Genomic DNA, 12347 nt, shown 5'->3' with positions numbered 1-12347 from the left:
GATTTACTTTGTCTTACTGAGACCTGGTTGTCCCACGAGGAGTATGTTGGACCCTAAACCTAAACTCCTGGTCAAGCCTCCTGCCATGGTCCTGCTTGACTGCCATTGCCAATATCACTGATATTAGTGTTATTATTATTATAAGTATTATTATAGCTACGGTTACTGTTGTTGCTGTTGTCACTGCTCATTGTCCCCCATCGTTGCTGTTGTCATGTTCATCATCATCAGTCACTACTATTAGTGTAATTGTTGCTACTGTTTTTGCTGTGCACCTGTCTGTCTGTCTGTCTGTCTGTCTGTCTGTCTCTCTGTCTCTCTCTCTCTCTCTCTCTCTCTCTCTCTCTCTCTCTCACCCCAACTGGTTGAGGCAGACGACCACCCACCTAGAGCCGGAGGATCTGTCCTAGGTTTCTACCTTTTAACAGGCAGTGTTTCCTTGCCCTTGTCTCCAAGGTCTTGCTCATGGTGGTACTGTTGGGTCTCTGTAAATAATGTTATAACGAGTTCGGTCGAGACCTGCTCTATTTGAAAAGTCTCCTGAGATAACTTCTGTTATGAATTGGCGCTAAAAAAATAAAATTGAATTGAATTGAATTGAATTGAATTGAATTCATTACAACGAGGCAGAATTAGATCTTTCTATTTCAAGTAAATGCAACACGCTCCCGTACTCTCTCCTCTGATTGTTGTTTGTGTCAAATATTTTGGTGACATCACACATTTGGCCAAATAAAATATTGTGCTACAGTACTAATAATTCCAGTACGACATTTACAGTCCGTGTTAGGGTTATCTTGGACGTCTGTGTGGATGTCCTTGTGGACGTCTGTGTGGACGTCTGTGTGGACGTCTTTGTGGACGTACGTGTGGACTTTGAAGACATTTGGATTGACCAGAAGTTGCAGTGAGGCAAACCTTTGTCACAAAGCAGTGAATGTGCTGAGAAGAATCAGCTCTGTAGGGGACGTACGGGGATTCATCTAGATTTGAAAGTGTTTGAATTGGGAAACGTTTAAAAACCGATCAACTAGACAGTACAGACCTCTGCCCTGTATCTAGTGCACTGAGCTCTGTCCTATGTCCTTCCTCACCTCTATTATTGTCAAACAGACACAATCAAAAACTTTATTATCTGTCTCTGAAATAAAAAGAGTGTCACATTATTGGATGTCTGAGCTACTATTATATGACTCAAATAGACAGTACAGACCTCGGACCTGTATCTACAACACTGACCTCTGCCTTTACTGCACTCACCTCTATAACAAGAATATCATTATTGTTACTATTATTTGAATCTCCATGGGGCACCTGTGTACCAGGTTGTTGTATAGATAGTTAAAGAGATATATAGATAAATTATAGATATATCTAGACATATCTATAGATATATCTATAAATCTATTTCTATATCTATAGATATAGAAAATTAAAGGTTTGGAGCGACATTATATTTATTTCAACAAATCATTTATAAACTCAGTGGAAAGACAGGGCAGACTTAACTATCAATCAATCAATCAATCAATCAGACAGATTAATATTTATACACAGTGAAAACTTCCCTCCAGCGCTGCAGGTCAGACACCTGGACCAGGATCTGTTGTAGCTCCGCCTCCATCTGAACAAACACACACACACACCAGACAGACAGACAGACAGACAGACAGACACACACACACACACACACACACACACACACACACACAGACAGACACACACACACACACACACACACACATACACACACAGACACACACACACACACACACACCCACACACACACAGACAGACAGACACACGCACACACAGACAGACAGACACACGCACACACACACACACACACACACACACACACACACACACACACACACACGACAGACAGACAGACACACACACACACACACACACACACACACAGACACAGACAGACACACACACACACAGACACACACACACACAGACGCACACACACACACACACACACACACACACACACACAGTTACATATATGTGATAGATGTGATGCATTATTATTATTATATTGATGTAAACTGAATATTATATCTAAATATTAAACGGTTGCCATAGCGCCACCATCAGAACAAAGGTAAAGTAGATCTCTAAGCAGCACAAGCAAAAGATATAAATTGAGGATTTAATTGATCTTTTATTAGATCATTATGATAAATGATAAATGAAATAAGAAGTTAATTTGTTCACTACATTATTTCTCTTTTGAATCATCATCAACATTGTTCCACAGATTCAATCATTACTGGTGTTTTGTTACATATAGAATATTTGTACTCGAACCTAAAATGTGACTGATTGAAAGCAGTAAAACATCAGAGCACAGTGGAAATATTGATCAGTAACTGTAATCATCTTAAACAGTCCACTTTGTGAATGTAGTCTGGTGGAGGATCTGAAATGAGAACAAACTGATGTTATATCAGTTTATTCTGAGAGTTCTTACCTGCAGCTGATCACAGTGAAGCTTCACCTGCCTGCAACCCTGAGCCGAGTCTTAAAGGCAGCTTTCAATCAATTGATCCGAACTGAACTAAAGTCAGTGACAGCAGGATTCCTCCAGAAGGGCTCTACATTCACTATGATATCCTAATAAAGACTGACTTTAATATTCCAGGTCTGATGGAACGCAGCATTCCTCTGATGAACAGGACACCACCATTAAACACACGATGGAAACAACACGACACCGGCCCCCTGCAGCAGGATCCAGGTCCTGTTTGATTGACTCTGTTCTGTCAACGGGTCCAGATCCAAAAGTGTCAGTGTCACCGCGGGGGGGCGGGAAGAAGAAAGGCCTCTCTGCCTCCTTCAGAGTCCACAATTCAAGATTATACGTCCGCGTCATAAAGGGGGCGACAACGTCTCGGACCAAGGACTTCAAAGCAACTGCCTCACCCTGCAGGACACTGTGAGATATTGATGTTCCTGAACGCATCATCACCTTTAAGTTGGTTATTTCCATCCAGCAGCAACATCAACAATCATCTGATATTCAATTCAGTTTTATTTGAATGAATAAAATACCGATCTCAGGACACTGATAGAGCAGCCTTTTAATATTTATAATAATATAATAATCATCTTTATTTATAGAGCATTTTTAAAACCAAAATATAGTTAAGTTATAAAATCATCACTTTAAAACAAGGAAACTTTTAGAAAGTAAAAAAAACTTTGGAACATTAAATTCCATTAAAATCAGGCTCTCTGATGAAAGTCTGTTGTAAGATGGGACTTAAAGGAGATCACTGACTTGGCTGGCCTGAATTCCTCGGGCACATTGTTCCAGAGCCTCGGGGCCCCAAACGCTCTGTCCCCTTTCAGTTGGGCCTCTGCAACAGACAACAGACCTCTGCCCGGGGATCTAAAGGTACGAGCCGACGTGTACGATATTAAAATGTCTGAGAAAGGGCAGGAGGACAGAGCCTTAACGTAGAGCCAGAACAGTATCAGGAAAACCTTCAAATCAGTTCTCAAACTGCTGGGCCAGTGTAAAGAGGCTGAAACAGGAGGGATGTGATCATGTTTCTTGGTTCTGGTTAAAACTAGAACCAAGAAACATTTTTAGCTGTTTCTGGCTCCTTAGCTGCTAAATGCTTTGTTCACCAGCTAGTCTTTACCTGCATCAGTCACATTCAGTTACAGAGAACTAAACGACCGCTCAGCATCCAGACAGAGACATTACTATAGTTTCTCCTACATGCTGAAGCCTGAGGAGTATTCAGTTGGTTGCAATCTGTATGTACAGCACTGACCTATGCCCTGTATGTACAGCACTGACCTGTTGGCCCTAACTCCTGCACACTGGACCTTTTAATAAGCTCGGGAAATAGAAACCTACAATTCACTGGAATAAATGCACAAATTTGATTCAATCCAACGTTTTCATTTGTAAGCAAAATACACGTCTGATCTTTGACGGATTTTATTGATCATATAATATTGTATAACATTGTGTCGTATGATTAACAGATCTTGTACACTGCTGGATATTTCTGGTCTTTCATGTCCCTTTTGTCTGTTGAAATTAAATCATATTCAAATATTAATGACACAATTTGTGATGATTATAAAATAAATGTGTAGAATGTGGATCCAGGAGGACATTCAGATGGAGACCTGGTTAAGGGAGGAGGAAGAGAACGATCCAGATCCAAACATCAGGATGAGCCTCCAACAGCCTGCAAAGACCTGATCCTGGATGGTCCAGGTCCAGTCCGTCAGGCTGTCTGTCAGCAGGTAGAGTACGCAGTATTTAATTTTATGTTCAGAGTTTATAAAGGTAAATAAGGACAAACTGCCCAAAGTGATAATAATAAACAGATAACCGAATAAATGTAAATACTTTTAACCAACTTATTGATTGACTGAATGATCCGATGGTTTCCGCTGGTCAGACAAAACGAGACATCAAAGACGTTTTATAGACTAAACCTTTAATGGATCAATCAAGAAATAATCAATAATAAAAATAGTTGCAGTCTATAAACTGCACATAGTCAGCCTGTTGTATTTAAAGACCCATCCAGACGTTGTTAACAGATACAAATAATCAATAATGTGTCTGAGCTGGAAAAGTATAATTTCACAATAAAAGTCATCTCTTCCTTCTACCTCATCAAAGGGTATGAGAGGTCACGTACTGCGAGTTGAGCTGCTCTCATTGGCTGCTCTTGGTTTGGAAACAATGGCGTCTCTCCTGCTCACACAGGATCTGGTATTCCAGATAAACAGTAAAATGTGTTTGTGAACAGATTTGAGGAGAGAAAGAGTCAACAACAGAATCTGGATCCATATCTGATCAGCACTGTTTGACAGTTTGATCTGAGTTTGGTTGAGCTGGACGGACTCACTGAGAATGAGCTGTCAATCACAAGGTAGTCCCGCCCTAAAGCACACCCTGCTTTATGGTCTGTTTTACTCTAAATGGGACCATCAGTTACTAAATGAACATCATGCTGTATGGAAGAAGACTGAAACTAGAGACTGAGACCAGAAACTCATTGAAACTGTTTACTGAGCTCATTCTCCATTACACTCTCTCTCTCTCTCTCTCTCTCTCTCCCAACCACCTAGAGCCGAAGGATCTGTCCTAGGTTTCTGCCTTTTAACAGGCAGTTTTTCCTTGCCCTTGTCGCCAAAGTCTTCCTCATGGTGGTACTGTTGGGTCTCTGTAAATAATGTTATAAAGAGTTTGGTCTAGACCTGCTCTATTTGAAAAGTGTCCTGAGATAACTTCTGTTATGAATTGGCGCTATACAAATAAAACTGAATTGAATTGAATTGAAATTATGCTGCTGTGGTCAGTCGGTGTCAAGGCAACGCCCCCTAAAGTCACTGGTCTCTGCAGGTCTCCAATACATTTTTTTAATTTGTAAACTGGCTAGTTAGCTAGCATTTTATTTTTGATTCTGTCCTTAAGTCTGTTGATACGACAATGGAAGCTTCTGATGTAACCATCGTCTGTAACTAGCTAACTATGGATGAATGTAAACAGTTCATGTAGATTAGTAACATTAGCTAATTTAATTATTTGTCTCTTTTATCTTTTAAAACTAGATTAGCCCAGCTTAGGAATCAATTGATGACCTCTTTAATAAAACCACAACAGTTTGTTTGGCTGGCCTCAGAATTCTGGGAGTTGTAGCATTAAACTACAGAAGTTTGTTTTTCAGACAGGAAGTGATGAATGTTGTGACGTATCTTAGAAATCACTCAGTACATGAGGTCGGCAGCCCCCCCGCTCAGGTCTGACTCTTTGGCGTCCTGGAAGGGAAACTGAATTCCCGCCAGTCGGATGAGCAGGACGTTCAGTCCGTGCAGGAGGAAGATGAGGAAGAAGAGCCAGAAGCACCGGTCGTAGCGCTCGCTGTATGTCTGGAAGACGAAGTTCACATCGTTGAAGTTGGCGATCCGCTCGGTCAGATGGTGGAGCTTCACCTCGGACACAAACAGGATCATCACCAGACAGCTGCACAACACTGTCGATAAAGTTTTATACATTCAAAAACACTGTCGATAAAGTTTTATACATTCAAGAGCTGTTGATCAACTTTTAGTGGGAGAGAAATGTGGCCAAAAGTATGTGGACATCTGAACAGAGGTCTCTGGCTGTGATTGGCTGTGATTGGCTCTGATTGGCTGCAGCTGACAGGTGAACACCAGGTGGAAACCACCAGCAGCGTTTGATTGACAAGTGGTCTCTGTGAGGTGATTAAGTGAAATCAAACCACTCTCTCTCTCTCTCTCTCTCTCTCTCTCTCTCTCTCTCTCTCTCTCCCGCCTCGCTCTCTGTGTCATTGCAGCTGTTATCAGCAGACACACACACACACACACACTGTCACTGCAGCTTTAATCGTTTTTAAATTCACTCCAATCCAATTTCAACCAAACTCTCAGGGAGTCGGCTGCCATCCCATAATGCACTGAGGGCCTCCTGAGCAGCACAGAATATTTCTGCTGATATAATCAATAGTGTCCGATTTATTAAAGGTACAGTGTGAACACAACCAATGTTTGTCATCAATAACACTGAGACGGCATTGAATTTGCATTTAACTGTGTCTCTTAGAAATGCTAAATGCTATATGCTATAAAAGATAAAAGAGACATACTGTCACATCTTAAGTTGGCTAATTTATTTATTTCTAAAACCTGACAGTCCAGAGTTGGGACCAGGAAGCAGAGCTGCTGTCTTACACACTTCTCTGCGCTTTCTTTCGAACAGTCACCCACCCAAAACCCCATAGAGACTGTGTCTGTCCCCCGACCACCTAAATTATTTAAAGAAATAAAGACAAGTGGAATTAAAAAAAAAAAATCTAGTGAATATTAAAACTAACTCCGCAGTAGCACAAAATAAGAGAATGAAATGTGGGCTGTTAAATATCAGGTCTCTGTCCTCTAAAGCTGTTTTAGTGAATGAATTAATATCAGATTATGATATTGATTTACTTTGTCTTACTGAGACCTGGTTGTCCCACGAGGAGTATGTTAGCCTAAATGAATCCACCCCCCAGTCATATTAATACTCACATTCCTCGAGGCACAGGCCGAGGAGGTGGAGTAGCAGCTATATATGATTCAAGCGTTTTAATGGACCCTAAACCTAAACTAAATTATAATTCATTTGAAAGCCTTGTTCTTAGTCTTTCTCACCCAAACTGGAAAACACTGCAGCCAGTTCTATTTGTTATAGTGTACCGCGCTCCTGGACCGTACTCTGATTTTATATCTGAATTCTCTGAGTTTTTATCAAGTTTAGTCCTTAAATCAGATAAAGTAATTATTGTAGGTGATTTTAATATTCTTGTGGATGTTAACAATGACAGCCTTAGTAATGCATTTATATCATTAATAGACTCAATTGGCTTCTGTCAGAGTGTAAATAAACCAACTCATTGTTTTAATCACACTCTTGACCTTGTTCTATCATATGGCATTGATATTGAACATTTAATAGTCTTCCCACATAATCCTTTCCTATCTGACCATTATTTAATAACTTTTGAATTCATACTAATTGAAGCAAAAAGATAGGAAATCTGAAAAGAAATGGCGCTCTTCCAAATTATCAGAATATCGCTCAATTAGGCAAGATAATCTTAAAACCTATAGAAAGGCCCTCCGTAACACCAGAGGAACCTTTTTTTATTTGTACCTATTATTCAGCACTTATAGAAGAAAATAAGAATAACCCTAGGTTCCTCTTCAACACTGTAGCCAGGCTGACAGAGAGTCACAGCTCTATCGAGCCACATATCCCCTTAAACTTAAGTAGCAATGACTTCATGAGCTTCTTCTATAATAAAATTATTACTATTAGAGAAAAAATTAATCACCAACTGCCATCAACAGTTATCAGTGGCTCTCCAAGTTCAGGGACTTCTGCCAATGTAAACTTAGATATATATTTAGACTGTTTTTCTGCTATCGATCTTCATCAGTTAACTTCAATCATTTCTACATTGAAGCCATCAACCTGTCTGTTGGACCCGATCCCAACTAGGCTGCTTAAAGAAGTCGTACCCTTAATTGGCACTTCTTTACTGGATATGATTAATCTTTCTTTATTATCAGGATATGTACCACAGTCCTTTAAAGTAGCTGTAATTAAACCCCTTCTTAAAAAGATTCTGGAGAAAGTAGTCGCCAAAGAGTTGTGTGACTTTCTACATAACAATAGTTTATTTGAGGATTTTCAGTCAGGATTTAGAGTTCATCACAGCACAGAGACAGCTCTGGTTAAAGTTAATAATGACCTTCTGATTGCTTCTGACAATGGACTTGTCTCTGTACTTGTATTATTAGATCTTAGGGCTGCATTTGACACCACTGACCATAATATTCTTTTACAGAGACTTGAGCATCAAATTGGCATTAAAGGAACCGCACTAAGCTGGTTTAAGTCATATTTATCAGATCGCTCGCAGTTTGTACATGTTAACGATGAATCTTCAATAAATACTACAGTTAGTCATGGAGTTCCACAAGGTTCTGTACTTGGACCAATACTATTTACTTTATATATGCTCCCTTTAGGCAACATTATTAGGAATCGCTTAACTTTCACTGTTATGCAGATGATACGCAGTTATATCTATCGATCAAGCCCGATGAAATTAATCAATTATCTAAATTACAAACATGTCTTAAGGACATAAAATCCTGGATGACCTGCAATTTTCTGATGTTAAACTCAGAAAAAAACTAAATTCTTGTTCTTGGCCCCAAAAACCTTAGAGACTCACTGTCTCTAGATGGCATTAACTTGGCCTCTAGCACCACTGTCAGGAATCTTGGAGTTATCTTTGATCAGGATTTGTCATTTAACTCCCACATAAAGCAGACCTCTAGGACTGCCTTCTTTCATTTACGTAATATTACAAAAATTGGACACATCCTATCACAGACAGATGCAGAAAAACTAATCCATGCATTTGTTACTTCAAGGATTACTGCAACTCTTTATTATCAGGTTGCCCCAATAAGTCCATTAAAACGCTCCAATTAATTCAGATCGCTGCAGCACGAGTACTGACAGGAACTAGAAAAAGAGATCACATCTCTCCTGTACTAGCTTCTCTGCATTGGCTCCCTGTAAAATGTAGAATTGAATTTAAAATCCTCCTCCTCACCTATAAAGCTCTTCATGGTCAGCCCCCTTCATATCTTAAAGAGCTCATAGTACCCTATTACCCCACTAGAACACTACGTTCTCTGAATGCTGGGCTACTTGTGGTTCCTATAGTCTCTAACAGTAGAACAGGAGCCAGAGCCTTCAGTTACCAAGCTCCTCTCCTGTGGAACCAGCTTCCAGTTGTGGTTCGGGAGGCAGACACCCTCACCACATTCAAGAGTAGGCTTAAGACATTCCTCTTTGATAAAGCTTATAGTTAGGGCTGGATCAGGTGAGTCCTGAACCATCCCTTAGTTATGCTGCTATAGGCCTAGACTATCGGGGGATTTCCCATGGTGCACTGAGCTCCTCCCTTCCTCTCTCTTTCTGCACTCATTCATGTTCCATTAATGCATGTTACTAACTTCACTTCTTCCCCGGAGTTCTTGTGCTTTCTCGTCTCGCAGGTTCTTATGGATCCTGGTGGAGCCTCCTGCCATGGTCCTGCTTAACTGCCATTGCTAATATCACCTCTCTCTCTCTCTCTCTCTCTCTGTCTCTCTCCCTCCAACTGGTCGAGACAGACGACCACCCACCTAGAGCCGGAGGATCTGTCCTAGGTTTCTGCCTTTTAACAGGCAGTTTTTCCTTGCCCTTGTCTCCAAGGTCTTGCTCATGGTGGTACTGTTGGGTCTCTGTAATTAATGTTATCTTCCATCATATTGTACTATAAGCAGTATTACTGTAGCATTATACTATAATAATACTACTTATAGTATTATATTATTGTATGATAGTATTATTATTATTATTATTATACTATAATAATAATAATAATATTAATAATACTAATAGTATTATTATTATTATTATTATTATACTATAATAATAATAATAATAGTATAATAATACTATATTATTATAGTATTATTAGTATTATAGTATTATTAGTATTATTATTGTCATTATTACTCACAGCAGATGGCGGTCCACAGGTAAAGTCCCATGGGGCCTTGCAGCGTCTCGTAGGGTCTGCCGAAGGCGTTGAAGAAGAAGAAGCCGGTGGCCACTGAGGAGAAGAGGATGACGACACCACAGAAGAAGATGAGGGTGACGTGGAGCCCGGCTGGGATGGCGCCCAGCAGATCTGGGAAGACTGCGAGGAAGAAGAGAGGAAGAGGTTGTTTACAGCAGCAACTTCCTGTTTATCAATAACTCCAATCAATCACTGATTGACCTCAAACTTTATTTAAACAACATGTTGTTTGTTCGACAAAAAAACATCAGATAAAGAAATAAAATGAAATAATAACTAATACACTAATAAACTAATAAATGAATATCAAAGCTCAGTGTTTGAGGTTCTTGTAGGATCGGGTTCTGGATCAGGACAGCGAGTCCTCACCAGTATTCAGTCTCAGAGGGAACAGGGTCTCTTTGTTCCTCATCAGGACTCTGATCCAGTCAGGCAGAAGCTCGTTAGTGACGGCCGGCTGCTCTCGTTAACTAGGCCCAGTGAGAGTCTCTGAATCCCTGCAGCAGGAGGACGTCAGAACCCCCCACAACCCCCCACAACCCCCGACAACCCCCCATAACCCCCCACAACCCCCGACAACCCCCCACAACCCCCCACAACCCCCGACAACCCCCCATAACCCCCCACAACCCCCGACAACCCCGACAACCCCCCACAACCCCCCATAACCCCCCACAACCCCCCACAACCCCGACAACCCCCACAACCCCAACCCCCACACCCACACAGTGATCCATCAGAGACCAGCAGATCGGAGCCCGGTTCATCAATAACGTGTTACTGATGAACGTATTATTGATTAACATGTTCATCATTTGTTGATTATTGATTATTGATTATTATTAATTCTCTTCTGAATCTCTCAATAATTCATGAGCAGATGACGTCACACTGTTACCTGCTTACGTCACTTCCTGTTTATCACCTGAGAGATAAATTCAATTCAATTCAATTCAATTTTATTTGTATAGCACCAATTCATAACAGAAGTTATCTCAGGACACTTTTCAAATAGAGCAGGTCTAGACCGAACTCCTTAACGCATTAAACATAAAGAAAAACCACTTCAGGACCAGGACTAGCATCAGGACCAGGACTAGCATCAGGACCAAGACTAGTATCAGGACCAAGACTAGTATCAGGACCAGGACTCACATGAAAAGCGGGCCGGTCTTCCTCCCAGTCCGCACTGTTTGACCCTCAGTCCGTGGAAGAGACCGTAGTTCAGGTCTCCCAGGAACTTGTCCAGTTCGGGTCCAGTTGCGTTGACCAGCTCGGCCCCGGTCCGGCACAGCACGGTCCCGTTGAGCCAGAACGGAAGTCCGGTAGCGACTGCAGCCGTGAGGGCGCACGAGAGTCCGAAGAGTCCGGACAGTGACAGGATGATCCGCTTCTGTCGGGTCGGCATGGCGGGAGGACCGGAGAGACCAGAGGGACCGGAGGACGGGGGTCAGGCTGCTGCAGGACGAGGACTAGAGGACATCATCTTCCCCCCAGAACCCCCCACACAGTAATCCAGCAGAGTCCAGCAGATCTGAACCCGGTTCAGTGACTCGGGGTCCGGTTGTTCAGTCTCCATGGCAACAGGCTCAGATTACACACACAGTGTCAGAGAGGGCGGGGGCGCCCTCCAGCGGGGGTTCACTGCACTATCAGAGTATCGATCAGTTCATTGTCTGATCGATAGTTTCTTCCTGTTTATTTATTACTTTATAATCCAGTAATTTACAGAGTTATTGATCATTGTGATTGATGTCATCGTATATTGTCAATAATGTGAAAGTTGAAAGCGCTGCTTTATGAACAACAGTGTAACAACATTTATTATATAATATATATATATATATATATATATATATATGCTATATATGATCAACAGTGAACTGCATATTATATGATATATATATAGTTATAACATAATATACATTATATTATATAATATATATATATATATATATATAGTGCTGCTATATGAACAACAGTGTAACAACATTTATTATATAATATATATATATTTATAATATAATATGATATTATACTATATATATATATATATATATATATATATATAGTGCTGCTATATGAACAACAGTGTAACAACATTTATTATATAATATATATATATTTATAATATAATATATATATGATATATAT

At 40.6% G+C, this 12347-nt stretch overlaps 1 protein-coding gene across 3 annotated transcripts in view; it reads right to left on the bottom strand.

Annotated features, from left to right (window-relative positions):
• Window positions 1-12002, bottom strand: part of clrn1 (clarin 1) — a 49258-nt gene extending 37256 nt beyond the window's left edge. The window contains exons 1-4 of one of the 3 annotated variants that reach the window (XR_007884571.1): window positions 11349-12002; window positions 10134-10313; window positions 4159-6020; window positions 3949-4057 (exon numbers count right to left, since the gene is read on the bottom strand). Coding sequence is in view for 1 of the 3 variants with exons in the window: in XM_051399080.1 (XP_051255040.1) it covers window positions 5755-6020; window positions 10134-10313; window positions 11349-11601 (699 nt within the window). In the remaining 2 variants the exon portion in view is untranslated. Of the gene's footprint in view, window positions 1-3948; window positions 6021-10133; window positions 10314-11348 lie in introns of those variants that run through there. The other 2 variants (XR_007884570.1, XM_051399080.1) reach the window with 2 other exon arrangements.
• Window positions 12003-12347: the final 345 nt, after the last annotated feature.

The sequence above is a fragment of the Dicentrarchus labrax genome, unplaced genomic scaffold (genome assembly GCF_905237075.1).
Source record: "Dicentrarchus labrax unplaced genomic scaffold, dlabrax2021, whole genome shotgun sequence".
In the NCBI taxonomy this organism is placed as follows: domain Eukaryota; kingdom Metazoa; phylum Chordata; class Actinopteri; family Moronidae; genus Dicentrarchus; species Dicentrarchus labrax.
This window is presented reverse-complemented; position numbering and strand designations above follow the sequence as displayed.